This window comes from Dermacentor silvarum, chromosome 6 (assembly GCF_013339745.2).
Source record: "Dermacentor silvarum isolate Dsil-2018 chromosome 6, BIME_Dsil_1.4, whole genome shotgun sequence".
NCBI lineage: Eukaryota > Metazoa > Arthropoda > Arachnida > Ixodida > Ixodidae > Dermacentor > Dermacentor silvarum.
In genome coordinates, this window is record NC_051159.1 from 147,102,775 (window position 1) to 147,124,927 (window position 22,153).

Below are 22,153 nucleotides of genomic sequence, written 5' to 3' on the forward strand. Positions count from 1 at the left end.
AACGTCATCACATCGCCTAAACTTGTCATGCCTTTCCCGATAAGATATCATGTGCCAGCTCAAACGTGCTGTATTCAGTTGCCAGCTTAACATTCATATGAAATACAGGCTTGATTACTTGATTACGACTATTTATCACTTATGTGCACATAAAATATAGTCTTCCTGTGGACGACCAGAGGGCAGTCTCAGAGGAATCTTCTGGCAATATAGGATGTCCAATTCAAAGCCCAGATAACGTTTTCCTCTGTGTAACAAAAACAGATCTCAAGGCTGAGGCTTTGCAAACTGCATACACAGGAAGTAATTGCGGATCCGGAAATACATCATGGCCGAAATATTTTATACATCCCGTATTCTATCACTCTTACCTTCGCAGGTTCCGCTCTTCCCCATGATGCTACCAGGTGAGCAATAAGTGTCATCTTGAGGAACCGCTGAAAATGAAAACTAGCATTTAACACGTCCACTAACTTTTCAATGGCACAATATTGACTCGTTTATATTTAGAAGCTATATTTTATGTACGATTACTGCGCAATAGTAAGTTAATAGAAAATATTGCGTGGCTAATTTAGCTGCGTCCGAGCTCCCCAGAGGCATATCGTTCCAATAGGGTCGTGACTGCGAACGCTCCGCAAACATTGAGTCTGGCAAATCCACACTGGTCACACGCCAGTATTAAGCGCTTTATGGACATTTCAAGCAAATACGCGTTATCAGAGGCACTCACATAATCAGAAACCCTCGCGCACAGGCACAAATAAAATATTTCCATCCAAAGTGAAAGAAGCCACAAGTTTCCTTACTTGTCTTACCTGTGCGTGAAGCAGGAAATGAACCTCACTTAATATGCCGTCTTATTTTTTATCCTGCATACATTATTGGCCAGAGGCTATGGGCAAGTTATACGGCAGGACTATATAAGTGGAAAGATTATGTTTGACTAAATTCTTAAAATTAATCACAAGCAGTTTAACCTGAAAACATCTGTTCTCTTCACAACACTTTAACTTGTGAGTGTTCACTCCGTTCTCGAACATGCCTGGCGGCTTTGCCAAATATGTTGGCTAGGCTCCAAAGATATGAGGGCATAGCTATAATGTACATATATATATATATATATATATATATATATATATATATACAAAAAGGTGCCTGCCTTGTGTTTAAGTGCTGTAGGATTTACTGTGCTATAGACTCGTTTACGCGCGTTACCCCTGCCACGAAGAATTCGCGCATTCCTAATGCCGAACCAGGTGAAAAATATTAAAATATCAAATTAAACAGTATTTGCAGATTGCCCTTACGAAGAAGCAAACGGTTCGGCCTAATCGGGAGCGGCGGCTTGTTACGCCAAAAAAGAAGCGAACTCGAAATATTGTTATCAACGCAACGGTAAAATTTCAGCACAAGTTCATCTGAACGCCATGCGAATGTTCCTTTGTGGACAAAAGTGGCGAATTACAGAAACTCGTTTTTGGCTGCTTTTCGGTAATCGGATTCAGTAGCAGCCACAAATCAAGAAGTCTCAACAAGAATTCTCAGTGCTGGTTAGGTCGAATTGAATTGAATTATGGGGTTTTACGTGCCAAAACCAGTTCTGATTATGAGGCACGCCGTAGTGGGGGACTCCGGAAATTTGGACCACCTGGGGTTCTTTAACGTGCACCTAAATCTAAGTACACGGGTGTTTTCGCATTTCGCCCCCATCGAAATGCGGCCGCCGTGGCCGGGATTCGATCCCGCGACCTCGTGCTCAGCAGCCCAACACGCCTCCAAAGCCTCCAACTGAGCAACCGCGGCGGGTGCTGGTTAGGTCCTGTTGTCTCATATACAGGGCGCCCAAACTATCAGGCACCAAGTTTTTAAAATATGCAAATGCCACGTAGCCTGACAGAACCAAGGTAATGGTGTCTGCCGTCGCTTGGAGATACTCTGATTATTGTTTGCATTCCGCCTAAGTACATAATAAGTTTTAATTAATCAACTTCTCAAATATTATAATTAGATGAAAACTGTCAATGAGAAAAAATTGTAGAGAAATGTGAAAACTTCCCCATACAGCTTTCTGCTGCTCAATACGTGCTACATAAAATTTTTTTTCCAAGCGTGAAAGAAGCCAGCGAATACACGCAAATTGCAGCGCGACTGGCCGCTCGAGGCCCTTTTCGTGTATTTGCTTTTTCACGCTCAACAAAACACTTTTCTGTGGCACGTATTGAGCAACAGAAAGCTGTATGGGGAGTTTTTCATGTTGCTCTAAAATTTTTTTATTGACACTTTTTATGTAAGTATAATATTTGAGAAGTTCATTAATTAAGATTATTTATGTAATTAGGCAACATGCAAGAAATAATCTGAGTATCTCCTAGTGGCAAAGAACATTACCGTGGTTAAGGTTGTAAATATGCAAATGCAAATGTAAATGCAAAACATGCGAATGCCAGCTACGTAACATTTGCATATTGAAATCTTGATGCATGATAGTGAGGACACCCTGTATGGCTGGCTTCAAAATAACTGCTTTGGACCATTGAATATATTACGTGCCGCTAACAGATATCGGTGCTGCTTGAAACTTCAATGTAAAGAGAGCATTGCATATACCTGAGCAGTCTGTGGAGTTCCATCCTTGACAGCAGCGATTATCCTTCTCAAGCAGCTTTTTCTCGCAGAGGTCCTTGCATGTCAAGTCAGGACGCAGGCATGTAGTAGCTGAAAGTCAATGTAAAATGGTTCCACTCAGATTTCTACAAAAATTTTTATGCTATCTAGAATCGGTCAGAAAACGTGGTCGGAAGCAGAAATTACCAGTGCTGTCGAATCAGCGTAAATCTGCAGATATTTAAAAAAAGATAGCAAGAAGAAACGCTTGTTTCATTTTATATAGTCGCTGTTCCTTGTATGGCCATACAAAAGCATGCTGCTGGGCAACTGATAGATAACGAGATTTTTGCGCAAAGCAGACGACCATAAAAAGCACACACATAGCCGCGACAGGCACTTCTGAGACGGACAGGTGCTATGACCATGCTGGAGCTGTCCCAGTGTATTAGTTTCGTGGTGGTGCGTCCTGTGCACAACAAATCTAGTTTTTTATTATGTAGAAGAACATCCTTGCGCGTTGCAAGGAGATGCCGGTTTCCTCGAAATTACTTAAACTAATACGAAAGACGGATGTGAAGACCAAGGCTTGCAGAAGTGCTCTTAATGTCGAGAAAGAAAGTTATGAGCCACAGTCTGAGTGATGATTTAACTGATACTGCCCATTCTAAACGAAAATCGCGTGGAAGTAATACGCAAGAATCATGCACACCAATTAGCCTCTGTCACTGGATGCCTACTTAAACGCCAACATTATCGCTTGGTGTTTCTTCCGAGGTGGCTTTATCCATAGGCATGAAATCCTGCACCCGAATGCACCTACCACACACAAAGGAAATTGCACCCTTAAGGGTATTTTTTCGTCTCTATAACCCCCACCCTCCTTTGCACCCATAAATAGGGTGTTTAAGCGAACTAATACACCCACTATGAAGGGTCATATATTTTTGGAATTGCAACCTTTCCCCTAATGCGTGTTTTGCCGAAATTCAAACTACAATTTAATTTTACAACGATTTATTTTAACCCATCTCGACCTTTTCGAACAATGACTTGGCGCACACAGCTGGGAAATAGATACCTATAGCTTTTTACCTGCTTCAAGTTTTCACGTGCACAAGCCCACTTAAATTCTAGAATGTGTATGTTTTGGCACAATACACCCTTTTAGCGCTTGCCCACGTATTTTGCCCTCTCTTCTTCTGCGCTTCTACTCTGATAAGACTATGGAATAGCAGCTAGCCCAAACTGCCAACCTTTTATCACATTGCAATTCAAGAACGCGTGCACTAAGTGTGTTCTGCAAACGAATGCACCCATTTTTGAACATGTCAGGTAAAATACGGGTGCGAAATGGGTCTTTTGACATCCAGTACGTCCACCCTTGAGGGTATTATTTTCCTTAGTTTTCACATGAAACTTCTATTGTTCAATGAAACTTCTTACCCCTCTCCAAGAATATTCTAAGTTCGCCGACTATGCAGTGCCCGTTCATCGGTACTATGTAATTTATTACAAATTTTTAGTTCATCAGGTGTGGCCGGCACTCTTGGACACTCTCAAGGAATATGAAATATATACTGGTGTTAAACATAACGGGTTGGGCTTTATATTTTCTTTGTTTATGTTTAATTACTATGTCTCTCTTCTGTAATGCATATACAGGCGGTGCAGATAAAGAAATAAATTAATTAATACACAAAAAATCGCCATCTTGCACATCGATTGCAATAGCAAATTAGTCGACAAATATACGAACTAACGACAGTAGTTTTATCGGTCGCATAAGCTTGCAAACATTCGCTTACTAACTGAATTACCAACCACAGTGTCATGCACGCACAGGTAAACATGAACACATCTCTATCGATGACCGCGCAAACTCGCTGTCAAAACGCTGGACTGAGCAAGCGCGGCTGCGGCAGCAGCGAGCGAATTGACCTTCGTGCTACCTCTCGCTTTATAACGCGAACTAAACGTCGTAAGCACAGCGCATACGAAGCTACCGTCACTCGACGAACTTTGTCCACATCGCAGATCGCTTTGAAGATACGGCGCCTGCGCAGCCGCGCCAAGGTCGATCCACATAGGTCCCGAAGCTTCGGGCGAAAAGCGGTTCAGAACCAATTGTCACCGACATCAGCAAGGGTGGTTATGGGAGCAGCGATTGAAGCGCGACTATGTTTGGAGGGAATAAACACCGGGAAAGAAAAAAAGCGTTTTTAAATTAAAGCGAGACGCAGTTAGATTCATTCAACGAAAATAAAATTCCTAATTCATTTTAGATATGCATGGCGAGAAAAGATACAACTGTATTTTAATAGATCATTATCAATATATACCTTTTTTCAGGGCCCACCGTGAGAGCGCCCATCGATAGCGGCGGGCGTTGACGCCGCTATCGCTTGCAATGCCATGCAACTCTTGGAGTGCGTGGAAAGGGGCAAAGTTCACCTGTTACAATACGCCCCCGTCACATGTGTTGTGTTGCATGTCGACGTTTGTCTGAATTAGGTGACACGGGTAGTTTTATTGTATCTTAACCTGTGCAGTCAAACGTAGTGAGTTGCAACCGTCAGATACTTGTTTACTTTAGTTGTTTTCGTGCAACAGCGCTGGCCGACGGGCTTGAAGTCCGACGAAAGGACGAGCACTCTACGCAATCTACGCCCAAAGTGTTCGACGGCCTCCAAAGAAAGTGTGTTCTGTGCAGCGATGCGATTTCGACACCCGTACGGCTGATCTTTTCCGGCATCGCTTTTCGCGCTGAAAACTTGGAACGCCCATGAAGTCGAATGGCGGGGCATTTGAATGTACAGCTCTAATGGCAGGCCTCCGAAAACAAATTTCGCACCTATGAGAACAAAATGACGTCACTTCTGTTTTTGACGGATATGACGTCAAATTATTTTTTCTTCCGCCGGAAGTGTTCCCTCCTCACACAGATGGCGCTAAACCCCATGAACCGCCGATAAGCAACCATGTTTTGAACGTGTGGGCTTCTATGGAAGCTTCGCTACCAGGTATATCTACCTTGGCCGCGCCGTAAGCAAAAGCCGCCGCAGTGGAACCGCCTTGCCCTCCCTCGCCTACCCGCCGTGCCTCCCGCCCGAGAGAAAACGGCGCGCTTCCGCCCGCCTTCCTGCCTCACGCGCGGGAGATTGATCCGGGATCATGGGCTGGTCCTCGCAAGCTTTCACTCGCACGTACAGAGTACGGCGCGCGGCAACGATGTTATCGGGTTTGGACTTTATACGGAACATCACGGTGTTAGCGACGGCAGAAATGTGCTTGGAGTGTCCATACAATTCCTATCGGAATAATAAATGAGCGCCTTCCACAACGGGGCCTTACTCCTACTGAGTGCTGCAGAGAGCTTGTTAACCAGGTGTTTAGCAGTGCATCGGCAGATACGATACTGTACTACATTTTTTTTTCTTGTTTACATCTCGGTATTATGAGTAGCCCAATAAAACAAGCTTAGTTATGTTGCCGCGTTTTCTAACTCTCGTTCCACGCTCTTTTCATACACTGGAAGTTCTGACATCTTATTTATTCTGCCTGTTTCATCACCATAAAGGCCAACCTCCATGGAGCGAACTTTCGCCTAAACCTCTCTATTGATTATTGATCTCCTAGTTCTACAAATCGTATAGTTCCTTTTAACAGCGAAGCTGTTTAAGCTTTTCGTTTCCCCGCGTAGCGTTCGCAAAAACTCGCCTAGCGATGACGTCACTGCGCACAGCTGCACCTCGCTTCGCCTCGCTCTTCCGCCGCCGCGCTAGCGATGACGTCCCTGCGCACAGCTGCGCTCGCTTCCCCTTGCGATAGCCAATCGATAGCTAATAATCGATCAATAATCAATAAATGCCGAAAAATGCTGGGATGACTTGGTAGTGCTTATAGCCTAGCCCAAATACGTGGCCAACACCTTGCGATATCAACAATAGCTAATCGATAATCAATCAATAATTAATAAATTCTGAAAAATGTAATTGTACATAATAAATGTGGTTGAATCTGACATGACTCTGTGATTGCTTGATCTAGCTAAGTGAGAGACTCTACAGTCCTTGCATAGCAAGGTCAGTTGCATGGCTAAAAAAATAGCAAAAATCGAGCATCACCTCACAAAAATTAGCAATACCAAGCATCACCTTGCAAAACTTGGCAAAACTGAGGATAAACCGTAAGGCCAGGACCAGCTAGGTGTAGATCAGCTCCGCTGTTTCTTTAGCCTTGCGCCACTAGTGCAAGCTACGCTAATTTTTTTTTTTCTTTTTTTGTCTAGGTTCGTTCGCTACCGAAAATCAAGTGGTCTAAAAAGTTATTAAGCACGTGACAGTGAAGAAGTGCGGGTGGATCGAGCACAAAGTTTTCCGAAAATGTTTATTCTTATCTTTTTTTCCCATGAACACTATATCGCGAGCTGATATCACGCGTAGCTCTGTTGACAGCGCCCGTAGGCGCAATTGCTTTTATAGATGCGTACACAATATTTATGCGTATTTATCAAATAATCACAAGTATTGCATGCATTACTATAATTTAGTCGTCTTCAACTTTTTATTTTGCATGCGATGACATGTAGGTTAGGTTAAGTTGGGACAGAAACAAAACAAAAGAGTGCGGAGAAAAAAGAAACGTCGTATAAACAATTGTGGTTTTACTTGGCACACTACGATATGATTCTGAGGCACGCCATAATGGGGGACTCCACATTAATTTTGAACTGCTGTGCTTCTTTAACATGCCCCAAAGCACTATACGCGGACGTTTTTCTTTTTTTTTTTTTTTCAGTTTACCCACAGAGAAATGCGGCTGCCGGGATTCGATCTCGCGACCTCATTCTTAGCAATGCAATGCCATAGCCACTAAGTCACCGCGGCGCGTAAAAAGAACAATAAATAAACTGAACTTTGAGCACGAAGTTCTGTATAATCTCGGAATTTCATAGGGCATAAATAAATCCGGTTAAAGGTATTTATGGAACTTGCACCGAGGAAAAACTTTTTTTTTCGTTTATTTGACATTCGATGATTTTCGAAGCGAACGCGAACAACAATTTAAGATAACGCATGCGAAGGCAGCCAGATTTCACTCATGTTTTCAGGGCCTCTTTACACCGAGACATGTCAGGGAAAGATTTCTTTCAGTTTGTTAAAAAGAGGCAGGCGGAGATGTGAGTTAACGCAAAGCATGAGGCAATGTGGCAAAAATAATCCAGCATTAGGAACACCTTGGCTGAGCGCAGAGCAATAGAACTGGCAAACGCAGCACTCTTGTACTTACGAACACACTTGCTCTTGTTGCGGTCCATCACAGCCCATTCCCCGCAGTCGCACTTTGCACCAAAAGACCAACTCTCACGCAGCACAGCCGTGCCACCCTTTGTCTTGCAGTCTTGAACGAACCAATCGCGAACTGGAAAATGGGATGAAAAAAAAGATGTGTGTATGTGATTTGGTCATGATTTATTGGTTTCGGTGGATGATATGTGATGCGCTTCCACAAACTAAGCCCTGTTTGCAAGCACAGGTTTGTACGGAGCCATGGGAAGAATTGGTAGCTTCTGTGCAGGTGTATGTACCGGTAGTAAGGAGCAGCAAAAGACATTTTAGATCGCCGAGCTTCCGCAGATGTAGAAGGCGTGTTCACAGTTACATAGGCGCCACCCATCTCGGAAATTCTGACGGATCCTTTTCTTTTCTTTCTTTGAAAATTAAAGTGTAAATGAGGCATGAATTTGCACGTATATGTAGCATCGCAAATTCGCAGCACACATTAACGAGCGTGCGGTGACTCCGCGTGCCGTGTACACATTTGCGATTGTTACGGAAAAGCGCTGTACGCAGAATGATTCATTACTCCACGTTCCATGACAGTGAATCTCGTAACATGGTATAATAAACGGTTTAAGGATATTGTACGATGCGTAGATAAGCAGGCGATATTATGCGGAACTAGAAACTGTAAAAGAAAAGCAAGTATTGACCTCCTGAGCATTGCTATAAGAAAGAACTTACTTTCTGAACACACGTTATTGTATACATAGAAAGTACATTAATACTAAAAACTAATTTTTGAAAAGAAAGGTGCTAATGAAACAAGTAGCGGTAGCTTAAGATCGAGCCTTGATATTTATGTATAACAGATGTTTTTTTTTTTTTTCCTTTTTGCGCTCTCTCTTAATGTCATGCAAGACTGCAACCCAGTTGACTGTCGACAAGCGGATGACTTACTTTTTAGGTTGTTCGTCCGTCCTCCATGCATAAAATCATAATTTGTAATTGTACATAGACTCTTCACATTGCCACGTTGAGATTAGCGCAGATAAGTAACGTATGTGTAATTTATAAGCCACGTGCGAACACAGCCCTATCGTTCGACCAGAAACCTTATGCGCCTTAAAAAACAGATACTATCATGAAAACAACAACGGCCTTTTATACCACATGACATCGCTACCTACAAACAATTTGACAAAATTTTTCCAAACATTTTGTAGTCACTGTGTGGCTTTTCCTGAAAGAAGTGTGGTAAATCCTCCAATTTAATATTCATCAAAAACATCTTCAGTAGAACAGGTGTAAGAATGGACTTAAAGGTTTTGTAAACTTCACCTGAAATGCCATCAGGATCGGGAGTTCTTGACATGGGAAACAGATCAATGGCAATCTACCTTCTGTTCAATAAAGGGACCGCTTATCACTGAACAGTCTTGATCAGTTAGAGGAGTTATTATAGACGCAATGTACTGTAGAAGCTTGGTATTCTGGTCCCCAGAAACATCACTGGCGATAACCGAATAGAAGTCTTCAAATTGAGACACATTATGACACAATTGAGACACAATGCCATTTCCCCTCTTCCACTTTACAAAAACTTTTTTACAAATGACACTGCCGAAACATTGCCAGTTAGAACATGACTTCGGAAAAAAAATCATATTTTTCAATTAACTGGCGTTTATGTAACATGCCTGAAACTATTAAACACTGCTTTATTGATTATAACGATGCCATTTTATTCTGGCATGTCCTCCATAGAAGTTTGCAGAAAGACTTTGATCTTAATTCTGACAGTATCTGATATCTTGCCGTTCTTTGTGATGACGTACCATTCGATATGTTTTTACTGATAAGCCTGCATAGCGTATGCAAAATTCGTATGCAAAACCAAAATGAAGAAACAATTATTTCTTCACTAGCCCATTTCTCTCAGATGATAAGCACTTGAAGGACATTTACGATAGAAATGAATATCAGCTGCACTGGTGTCGTTAGGTGTTTAACTTTTCCTTTCAAGTTCTTGTTGTGATGGAAGGTGTTGCTTTGTACGACGTGTTCTTTGTATTTACTGCTCGTTGACTTGGCATTGGTTATGATCATCCGGTGCGCATAATATTTTAACGCGATAGCGTTTAGGGCCCCGTGTCGGAGAAAATCCGGCGTCGGCAACCGGCGTGTGATCGCGGGGGGCGGAGAAAATCATCCAACCACATCGACCGCGCAGGTCCTCCACGTGGTGCAAGGTTCTGGTAAACAAAAATTGAATTTCTCACAGTGAAATCCGTCAGAAAAATGGTAAAGTACGACTTTACCATTCGGCGTCGGATTCATCGTCGGATTGTTTACCAATCCACATCGGATTGTAATTTGAAGGTACGAGAAAACCTAATTCTGCTACGAGGAAACTCGAACACAAACCCCTTTTCCAGAATTTCTACCAGAACTGCGCGCGTCGGGGCAATAGCAAACAATTAATAGAACAATAAAAAAGGTGCTAGGGCCTTCACATTTTAATATAAGACCACTTATATTGCCCCTGAAAAAACGTCTTTTCAGCAATGCATTTCAGTTTAAAAGTGAAGCTGACTTTAATGGGATCGGTGTAAGCTTGGTCTTTGTAAGTTGGCTTTCCCACGTTCAGTGTTGCAGTGAATGAAGCCTACTTGCCGTATGCGAACGATGCGATGCGAACGGGTCCCGATAACGCTATCGCGTTTGTCACGGAGCGGCATATTTTCGAGAGTTTTCGAGTGGTTTTGACGCCAATTAACGGCCGCCAAAAACGTCGTGTCCTCACGGGGAAGCATATAGTCTCTCGAGACATCGACACGCCGATTAACGGCCGTCAAAAACGTCGTGTCCTCGCGGTGCGGCATGTGGTCTCGGGAGAGCGACACACCGATTAACGGGCGTCAAAAACGTCGTGGTCCCACTGTGCGTGTGCGTCCGTGTGGTGCAGTAGGGGGGGGGGGGGGGGGGGGGGCTGGACCTTGGAGAAAGGGCCCAGGCGCGTGCGTGTGCGTCCGTGTGGTGCAGGGCGGAGGCTCGACCTTGAAGAGAGGGGAATCTACCGTTCCTTCGTCCCTGGTGAAAGGGGCACGGCCAAGAGTTTTGGGAGGAGTCATGAATTAATTAGGTGAACTCTGCATTACCGGTAGTTCCCCTACATAGGGAACTAGGGAAAGGAGAGGCTATTTAAGCGCAGGTTTTGGGCCCTGCTAATTAGTCTCGAAGCTGAACTTATGAGCTGCTGAGAATCCGTCGGGGGGCTAGTGCCGTTCAATATCGCCTGGACCGCCTAGCCGCGTCGGAACTCCAAGTAACTAGTTGACGTACGAGACGTAAAACCAGAGTCTGCAACGAAGCTCACTGTAGTTCGCCTCAAGTTAGCTCAACCTGCTTGAGGGAAGTCGTCAGATCTTGACTCCCGGGAAACCCAGCCCAGCAATTGCATCCACCTCGACAAGATCGGTCCGCCAGCATTCTTCGGGAAAGCTCTGCGTGCCGACTACACGAATTGTGGACTTGCTGCTGCTGCCCGGCAATGCGTATGACACCATTTGTTTTCTTTTGAACTTTGCTTTAGTCAATTACTGTTAAGTGTATTCTTGTGTATTTGATCCACGCCTGTGTCATGTTTATATCTACTGTTAAATTGCTCGTCATATTTATTCGTCTTCATCATTATGTTATATTAAGTTCAGGTGTGTTAGTCTGTCTTTTGTCTTTTTTATTTTATTTTATTAATTTGTTTATATTGATCAGCCGAAAATATCTTGTTTTTGTTTTTACTCCCGACTCAGACTCTTTCAGTGTTCGCTCGAGTACGGAACGACCAACCGGCTTGTACACCCCGTCGATTGACTTCGCGCCGACGACGAAGGGGTGACAGCTGTGACAGCGTTCTACTCGTAAAGGCGAAGCTTAAACGTCCTCCATTTTTTTAAATTGTTCCTGTATTTGCATCATTTCATTCTTTGTAATAAACAACCTGAAAAAATCAGTAGCCCCTCCCCTACCGGAAAAAAGGTGCACGGGAAGCTTATCCAACCCTTAGTTTTTTGAGCGTTTGAAGACGTTCCCGGGCCCGCTGCCGCTGCCGTTCCTTCAACGCAGCCTGCTATTCGGCAGAACGAACCAAACGCGGCCTCCCCATCTGACTGCCGGGTTTGAACTGGCAGGAAACGGCGGGCGCAAGGCGAGCGAACACACGATCAAACTCTTCCCCTCCTCCTGAGGGAGCGGACGTCTTTTGAGCGTTTTATACGTTCACGGACCCGCTGCCACTGCCGTCGGTTGGCGTGGTGGTCTCGCAACCCGGAGGTCGGTGGTTCGAATCCTCAGCCCGATGAGCAATTTTTTATTTTCGCGCGCCTTCGGTTTTTTGGTACGCCAACATCAACACCGTACGCCAAAATCGATGCCTACACGAGTAAGACAATACAGGCTTCGCTTCAAAAAAGTTGTGGCCTAATTGCTTGAGCATCGGGCTCTCGCGCTTTGGGGAAAAGGTTAGACTCCCGCCGCGGGACATGCCTTTTTGTCGTTGATTTCCACCCTTTTTTTTTCCTTAATGAGTGCGAATCTACTCGGTGAGAACCTGACCAGCGACAGACCGACCAACTGACTCAGATAAAACCCTTGGATCGTAGGCAAAGAAAAAATCGCTTTCTTCGCTCTTCTCATCCGCCGTCGCACCTTACTGGTGTAAAACCGGTAGCAAATATACATTCCTCCAAGTGAAATGATCTAGAAAACAAAAACAAAATAAATCGTGGTATGACTTACTTTGGCAGTTAACCAATAGAGAGTCAATCTTTGGGCAGCCACACCTAGCTTTGTTTGGCCCACTTTCAATGCACGTGCCAATGGTACACTCGGTGGTTTTACACGTTCTTTTAACTGCAATAACAAAAGTAAATCAACAATGATTTTTAATGAGTGAAATAATCAAGGCAGAACACTGAGTTCACTGTTCTAGGTAAATGTGAGCCTACTACCAAGCACCAAGAAAGAAACAAAAACATTTCTTGAGACAAACATCTAACAAGACCCATCTCACGAAAACGCCTTTTACAGGATGTTTGCTTATGTTAATGAACAGTTTTATATAGAGAGATGATTTACAAAATGAACTCGAAGTTTGCAGTACACTGAACATTGTGTGAGCAGTGCCCTGATTTATGCCAATATGTCCAAGCCATCATAACGCCTTACGTCATATCGCTTCCATCGTTTTATTGCGATAGCAATTATATGGACACTCCAGGCGCATTTCTGCCTTCATCGCCGTGAGATTTCGTATAAAGTCCACGCGCGATAAAATCGGCGCCGCGAGCCGTACGCGGTATGTGCGAGTGAAAGCATGCGACGGTGAGCCGGCAATCGCGTCTCGCGCACGCAAGGGCGGCAAGCGGGATGGAAGCGCTCAGTCTTCCAGTCGCTCACAACGCTCCGGAGGGAGGTGGAGGGGCCGCGCTTTACGGCAGCCGCGTGCTCCCCCCGGGCCGGAAGGCTTCGGGAAGAAGGGGGAGGGCAAGGAAGGGGAGGCGCGCTCTGCGCCGCGAGCACCCGACGTCCCGCGCAGCTGTATCTTGAAAGCAAACTGCGTCGGCGGCAGATTCCGCCCTCCCGTGTTCTCGCGGCTAAGATCGCGTTGATGCGAGCGCCGGCACGAAGCCGCCACGCTGACTCACTCCAGCGTTTTGACAGCGAGTTTAGCGGTCATCGAGTGAGATGCGTTCATGTTTGCTTGTGCGCGTGTGACACCATGCTTGTTAATTTAGTTAGTGTGCCTATGTTTAAAGGTTCATACGGCCTATAAAACTACTATCCTTACGTTGTATAGCTGTCCATTAATTTGCTATCGCAATTGATGCTTCGCCTTTCGGGCGAAACTGCGACTTTTTTATAAAGAGTTGTAGATTTGCTGTACGGTCAGCATTTAGAGTCAAATTTTCTGAAATAATTATAAATTGACAAATTAGGCTCCAATAAGTTATCGTACAAAGGAGAAAGTCAAGTAGTAAAAGAAATTATACTTACATAAGCACGTTCTTTCTGCAGCATCGTAATACGTGTCATTTCGCTCACATCTGCATACGAAAGCGTCCGTTTTACCAGGGACCACCTCACATTTTGCGCTGCCACAGAAGTTCTTTCCGAAGTCTGAGCATACATCTGTGAAAACAAAAACAAAATGATGGTTACACGCAGTAGATAACTATTTATTATAACCCCTTGGGTAAACTATACTGCTGACCCCGAATTTCAAGAGGTTACTTTCAAAAGGATTTTATAGCGACTGGTTTTACAGAAATTTGCTTTGTTCAAGTCGGTAGAGCATTCTTCCGCGGAAGTGGCAGTGGCAATGGACTGCATGGGTGTGCCCCACAACTACCACGTCAAATTACACTATAGATAGAAACATACGGATATGGCACATTATATATTCTCATAATATTATTGGATATTGTGGCTATGTTGCATATGACTTCTTTCTTGCTATTCTGACCCGAGGATATATGTTCGGGGCGAGTAGAAAGCATCGGCGCTGCATCCTAAGTAGGATACCGGAGCAAACAACTGTATGTAAGGTGCCATGTTTGGACTGCCGGTGTATAATATGAACCCCACGTGGGCGCATTTTTGTTAGACACGATTATTTATAAAACTATAATACCGCCCGGACACTGCCAAATCACCTGTACCACCGAAGCAGAATGGTAAGTAGTGCCGGAATAAGTAGCGATTTTATTCCAATTCTTTTCCCTTTCTTCAACAACTTTATCAACGGTTCGCGTCCACTACTTGGGAAAAGTAGGTAATAAAAAAGAAATAGAATCGAACGAAAGGAACCACTGCATTATAGAGGCCTATAGGACACGGGAGCAGAGTGCGTAGCTACAGATGCCGTGTTTGCGTGACGTTATCTCGATTCGACCAATTAGGGGTAGCAGTTTTTTCAGGCATTTGGGAGTTTTCTGCACATTCATTTTGTAGCCCGCAGATCTGTTGCCTGTCGGCAACAGTACAAGGACTGAAGATTGCACACGCTGCACCGGCTCATTAAAGAGTTTACAGTCTGTTTGAGCAGCGCAGTTCGAAAACTTGTCATTTCAGGGAATGTAGGCAATCGTTCTTGCCATGTGAAATACTTGTGTAACGCCTTCGCAACTTACGTCAAAGGTGTTTCAGTGCGATGGCAGCGAGAGTTGCAGCAAATGTTTTACAGACTGTTTACGAGTGAGAAATTGTTCACTTAATCAGCCATTAGTTGTGAGAGTACTGACGCTCGTAGTACGAGCCTTGACTTCTGATCTTTAGCATGTGACGTGTGATATTCCCGACCCGAAAGTTCTTGGCGCACCGGATATCGGAAACGGGTCTCGTGAAACTCCAAGAACTAAGATTTTGCGCGACTGGCATCGTAAATGGCGCTGACAAATACTGCACGTTGCAATGGTGAACACATTGTTTTAATTCGAATTATGAACGTAGCACATCTTGCCCTCGCGGGCTAAAAGAGACGCAGGGATTCGCTGCCGCCTAACGCCGATGATTCGGGATGGGTTCGTGACATTGAGAAGGCTACGCTTAATAGCTTTGTCAATCCATAAAAATCGATAGTAAAACGCCCGCTGAGCACGACGTCACGCGTTCGATTAATGGCGGCCGCATTTTCATGGGGGAGAAGTGCAAATGCGCTCGTGTACTTATACTTTTGTGAATGTTAAAGAATCTCAAGTGATCAAAATTAACCTGGAGCCCTCCCCACAGCATCTCCTTTAGCCCCGGTGTTCATTTGGACCTCCATAAATAAGTCAATCAATTTTAACAGGAATAAAAAGTTCCCGGACACTTTTAAACTTTTACCACCTTTGCGAGTTAAATTCTGTCAGCTGTTTAATACGGCGCAGCCGCTAACACGCACGTGTTCACTTCGTCTTCTGCTGCACACGCGATGGCTACAATAATCATAACAAGAATAACTTAATGGCTCACAACTTACCTGGTAGTGCTAGCGCAGGAGGATCTTGTGGTGCCACATGAGGAATGTCATTGCTCGCGCACACTCCGATGAGCGAGATAGCGGCGACGAACAAAATAAGACTACGCATCTTCACTGCGCCGAACCACCGCAGCTGCCGCACCTTTTACGGCTGCACTTCAGGCCGGTGCTGAGGTATCGACATATGTCACCCGGCGCTATAGCGTAAACTGTTATCGCAGTGGACATTTGACCTTTATCGTTTTTAGTGTGCCGTCCCTTATCTGCTGCCAATCAGTCCTCGTGAGATGGAGCTGCGCAGTTTCGTTGCGCGACGTCCTTCACCTTCCCCGTGCTCCTCACCATTTGCACTCTATGCGATTAGATTACGTGTGGCACGTGCTGGAGCGCTAATAATTCGTTAAACAGATGGCAAGCTGCAATTTCAGTGGGAGAGAAAATTAAATGGCAAGGAATGCGCAAGGAGGTCAACTAGACGTCCTGCCGGATTTCTACCGTCTGCAGGGAGAACGGAGTTAAGGCATGAAAAGAACGAAAGAGAAAAGAGAATAAAAGGAAGGTAAAAAAATACTGAAGCTGTCGTTTTGTTCAGAGGTGCACATCGAAAATTTGGATGACGCTTAAGCTTCGCCTTTAAGAGTGGAACGCGATAGCATTCAAAAATCCCTGGCTGCTCATCGGGCTTTTTTTTCCCATATTCAAATTACAATCAGATGCTATCACGTCTGTAGCTTGTGGTTAAGTCGCACTTCACGATTTTTCTGACGTATTTTACTTTGAGAAATTTAATTTTGTTCACTAATGCCTTGCGCCACGTGGAGGGCCTGCGCGTTAGGGGTGGTTCGGGATGATTATTTCCGCCAACGACGTCGGTGAGCCCGCGCAAACGCTGACACCAGGTTTTCTGCGACACGGGGCCCTTCAACAGTAGCCGCTCACTGAGGTCTGTCGAGTCGAGAATTGAATGCGCGTATCGCTTTCGGCGGCTTGTGAAACATGTAGTCACGGTCCAAGTACTTTGATCACAGATAATGATCTCGAATACAGGTGCTCTAACGAGGTGCGTAGCAAAAGGCGTGGCCGTCATAGCAGAAACATATTCACAGGAGACGTTCAATAAACTCCTCATACCTGCAACTGTCGCGCGAAAGCGTGTCACTCTTCTCAATGAGCAAAAAAAAATTGTCAGTCACTTCAGTATCCTTAAAACATTTGATTGCGAAAGCATTCTGACTTCTCAATGTTACCACCATTATAAAGACTTCTTGAGTACTACAAAGTGTTTGAGTTCCGTTCTTCGCTTTTCTTTAACTGCGTTCATTAATCACCAGGCTGCAACCATTCAGAACTCATCGCCAAATAGCTACTGGTTCATATTATGATTCCTTCATTATATGCTTCATGACGTGACACGTCACCTGACATCGTATAGGAGCACCTTGGAACCAATTTCACTTCCAATTACCACGCGACCATGATACGTGACTTCATACGTTATCACGTGTCCCTGACAACTCTACCTTATTCCACCTCAATCCACCGTAATTCACCTTAATCCACCTTGCTCCAGTTTCTACCAACCTTAATCCACTTTAATCAAGCTTGATCCACTTCCATTCACCTTCATTCACTATACTTCAGCTTAATTGACTTTACTGCGCCGTAAGTCACTTTACTACATCTTAAGTCGCCGTACTCTAACGTCGGAGCCAGATGGCTGCGACGTGAGGTGTGCAATGACGCACACATAGGCAACCCTTTAGTCAGCAAGAACCGCGGAGGTGCCGCTGCGTCTGGTAAGCGTGCTCGTCTCGCACCCCAGTGGCCCGGGCTCGATTCTCACCCGGGCCCAAATGTACCAAATTTTCTTTTCAAAGACATCCATTTGTTTGCAGGAACCTCCCTGAGAAATTTGACGCCAATCCGAGAATTTATTGACGTGTGCTCACCTTTTGCGCCGTAGGCCATTTTGTTGCCATAGCAAATATGTGGACACTCCAGGCTTATTTCTGCCGTCGTCGTCGCCGTGAGGTTCCATATAAAGTCCAAGAGCATTGTTCTCCGACAGCAACTGCGCATTTCGCGACCGCGCATATGGGGAGCCGCCAATCGCGGCTAAATCTTGCGCGCGCAGGGAGTGAGAGATGGGGAGGGGGGAGTTGGAGTTTGACTCCGGCACCAACTGCGTACTTTGCACGGCCACTCACGGTCGCGCACGCCTTATCTTGAAAGCAATCTGCAGGCAGCTCATACCTTAATGCGTGCGGTGTTCTCGTCGCTCAGTTTGTGTTCAAGCGATACACAGCACGAAGGGTACTTCGCTTGCTGCTGCTGCCGCGCCTCCTGACACCAGCGTTTCGACAGCGAGTGCCCGTGGTCATCGAGTGCGATGTGTTGAATGTTTGTCTGTGCGCGCTGACACCATGCTTGGTAATTTAGTCAGCAAGCGAATATTTCCAAGTTTATATGGCCTTATCTACTATCCTTACACCCTATAGCTGTCTACAAATTTTCTATCGCAATCGATGCTTCTTCGTCTTTCGGGCGAAACTGCGGCTCTTTATTCGGTACAATCGCTTGATCACGCCGGATTTTCTGCCTCATGGGACATATAATGCTTTCGCATGAATACGTATGTCAACCAATGCTACACAAAGGCCTAAGCGACAAAATAACATTTCGAAAAATCGTTTCCACTCTCTCCATTATAGAAGCGCTAGCACGTGTTGTTTCTTGCGAAAGCGTCAAATGGCCCATTGGGCGAAAAAGCCGGCGTCTGTCGTCTGTAGCAGCGAAACGGCACCTAAACTCGCATTGCCCTTGTCTGCGACGCCACGTCCCGAGTGCGCCTCGGCGGAGCAGAGGGGCGATAGCGTACACGAATTGGTCGTTAGCGCGCCAGGTGTTGCGTGAGAGGTAGAGGGCAAACACATCACCCTCGCTCTCGGCAAGAGCGCTCCTCGACGGAGCAGAGCCAACGTCTCCTTGGTAGCGGGCTTGTGCACTATGCTTTATGACGTCATGTTACTTGTACCGAAATTTCCACTGTCAAGCCCGGCGTGACTAAATCGATGACGTCAAAATTACCGCGGCTTACTCGGGAGCATTTCCAATAGATTCTACGGCAGTCGGGCAAGGTAGCATGACGTCATGGACCGAAGTGCGCATGCCTTGTGTTATTCAAGAGGCGTTGACAGACCGAGCGAAAGGGAACACCTGCTGCAGCAATAGTGCGCCATATGTTGCATGAGGGGAGAGGGCATCGCTGCGACGCGTCGCCCGGTGGACAAAGCCAGATGGGAGGCATGTGGCGTTGTCACCGCAGGCTGCTATGCTTGATGGCTCGGGCAGCGTGTACCGCTATGGTACATTAGTCGCAGCGCAAAAACTCGAAGGACCACTCAGTGTTCTTCAATTGGACATTAATGCTTTCGCATTCACAACCCATAAGAAGTGCGTAGGTGTCCTCGGATTTGTTTTTAGGTTTTACTCAATGAAGTTATAGGTCTTGAGTTTATTCGTAGCCTACGAGAACGGATCGAAGATGTAGCCATTTATGGTGATGAAAGGAAAGTTTCGTGACTATGGTAGAAGAGGGAAAAGGATAATTTGAAATATCCGTTACTTGTCCGCTCTGTGCACTCAGCAGGCTAACGCTCAGCGCTTTTGTATGCTCCCTAGTGCGTCGTTCGTGCTCAGTTTTTTTTTTTTTTTACGAGAAAGCGTCATAATTACTTGTTTGTTAGCATTGGTCTCGTGCGTACACAGCGCAAGTACTTGCGATTCTCTGTTGAAATGCTGTCGGGTATGCGTATCACACAAGTTGCTGGAAGAGACAAGGTCAACGTCAAGACGGATTTGTTGTTACAGGCTCACAAGACAAACTTGACCTGCTCTGCAGCGTTAAGGCAAAATACGCACACAGTAAATCATTGAAAATTCCGAAGCTGAAACATGTTGCGAGAACTATCGTGGTCATGAAATTGCATTTCAATTAGTTCAAAGTCATTGTGGCCTCATTGAAAAAGAATGGGTGGACGATTTCACGAAATATACGCACGAGCATGAAGAATACACCAGTCTGCTGTTCCATTCACGACGTTACAAGTATCATACCAAAACTCTCAGCGATATCATCTGCGGCATGATCCAAAGAAGAGGCAAGATCTATTCTCTATACCATAGACCCTGGACTATCTGTATTTGAAGGGACCGCGAAGCATGCAGCTTGTTTTACCGCTTTCGCCTTGGCGTTGCCCACTTTGTTTAGGCACTGTCGAATTCAAGTTCACCGTGCAAGCTCCGCGTAGTGCGCTTGTGCAGCGGTGGAGGAGGACTTGTAGCCACCATGTTGCTGGACTGCCCCCAGTATGCCTAGCAAAACCAATACCTACGATACAAACTTAGGGTCCTGGGCCAGCATCCATTCATTATCACTTGGAGCAATATTTGGGCGATGGCCTGTTCGTTGCCTTGAAATTGAGTTTTCCTTGCAGTGAAAGACTTTATCGGTAGGGACATATCAACTGAAAACATTGGAGACACTTTATGCAGAAACTCGCGCTTGTTTTTATATTGTGCGTTTTATTCCTTGCGCGCGATAAAGTATCCTTCTTGGAGACAGTACTTCATGTATTTGTCCAGACAAATTTCTTCTTTTTTTTTTTACAGCGCAGATGTTATGCCCTAGTTTCCAGCGGATCGTTGCGTGCGTAGACCGAGCGCGGAGACCAAAAACGGCGTAGCCTCGATACAAAGCAAAAGCGTATCGCCGGTGTGACCCAGCTGCGTTTAATTGTTAATGGGTGTGTCTCTTTCGCTGGTGACGTCACGCACTGCATAGGCACGTTAACTCAGTTGCGTTCCGGCCGCGTATTGTGTGGACCGATGAAGAACATCATGGGCCTACGAAGAACGACGGCGTGAGCAGAATCGGAAATGGGCGCGAAGGCGGCGGGAGGATGATAACGCCTCCCGCCGCCTTCGCGCCCATTTCCGCTCGAGCACCTTTACAGAACCCATGGCCGTCGACCATAGCAACCGCAAAGCTATAGTAACCTTAGTGACAAAATAATAAAACATTAGACAATGACAATCCATGTGGAATGTGTCTTTATTTAAATCAATATAGTTTATCACCATATATACAGTTCCGCTGACCATTCACCTTCACAGAGTGGAATGGCATTCAGTTTTTTTTCTCCATTAGTCAAATAGAGTAATGGGAGGCGTACTGCTTCCGACCTCTCCGCTTGAGCACTATTAAACACTGGCTACCAAGGATTTGCCGCAGAAACTACGACCTTTAAACAAGCCAAAGAGAACGGCTATCGAGTATATTCTGACGAGCGACGCTTCCAGAGCAGCAAAATTTATTGAACTATCGATTCGCGCCCCTTTTTCCACAGGCACATATCTATGTTCTATATCTACCATGGCTGATGCCACCAGCTACTTCTCACTTCGCCTAACGCTACATTTCAGAGATAGGCCGCTTCAAACAAATAAACATGAAAATAATAATAGGAAATGTAATAAGTGTTAACGTACTATCACATAGTTTACAGGAAGATAAAAATGGCCTATTGCACGTTTCAATGCACACAACTTGCAGAGCAAGTAATGACTGGTAGTAAAAAAAATGAAATTATAATTAATTATGTCGCAGTCACTTTCAATACACACCTAGTGTAAGCTATTGACACAGGATACAACACAGGATACTATATTTACCACCAACATGGATACACCATCACGAATAATTAACATAGAACACTTGCCAGTGAATGGAATGTGAGTGATGGCACTATTTTCATAGGCGTCATAACATTTTGTGAACGCATTGTAAATGACATAAGCGCGTTAAGTGCTTCTGTAAACGCTTTTATCAAAGGAAACGTGGTTGCTCCTCAACTATCACCACCTATCATTCTCCATTCAAATCAAAGAGCCTCGTAGTTTTTTAGGGGAGCAGGTCTATGCGATAGGCGCAATGCACTTAGCGCCGAATGTCTTTATCGGGTGACGACGACGCCTGCTCAACACGATGACGTTATATCGCTCCCATGTTGGCGCACGGAAGTGTCATCGCTGACGCAAGTAGTGGCGTTTCATACAGCTTTGTAATACAAGGAGGAGAAAGAGCCGTAGAACAAGCTGGGGGTTGGACACTCCCAGCTTGAGTGCCTGGCATTAAAATCCCCAACTATCACTAAGGGGCTCCCCTTGGCCATTTTTTGCGGTC

The 22,153-nt window shown here is 45.1% G+C and overlaps 2 protein-coding genes across 7 annotated transcripts in view; one reads left to right on the forward strand and one right to left on the reverse strand.

The window, feature by feature from the left end:
• LOC119456167 (glycoprotein antigen BM86-like) overlaps positions 1 to 16,108 on the reverse strand; it is a 46,953-nt gene extending 30,845 nt beyond the window's left edge. Inside the window, exons 1-6 of the mRNA XM_037717793.2 lie at positions 15,910 to 16,108; positions 13,944 to 14,078; positions 12,687 to 12,800; positions 7,900 to 8,031; positions 2,611 to 2,718; positions 372 to 437 (exon numbers count right to left, since the gene is read on the reverse strand). Coding sequence (XP_037573721.1) covers positions 372 to 437; positions 2,611 to 2,718; positions 7,900 to 8,031; positions 12,687 to 12,800; positions 13,944 to 14,078; positions 15,910 to 16,018 — 664 coding nt within the window. The 5' untranslated portion in view covers positions 16,019 to 16,108. The remainder of the gene's footprint in view (positions 1 to 371; positions 438 to 2,610; positions 2,719 to 7,899; positions 8,032 to 12,686; positions 12,801 to 13,943; positions 14,079 to 15,909) is intronic.
• Positions 1 to 22,153, forward strand: part of LOC119456166 (glycoprotein antigen BM86-like) — a 114,602-nt gene that overhangs the window by 85,043 nt on the left and 7,406 nt on the right. The gene's annotated exons all lie outside the window — the stretch shown is intronic.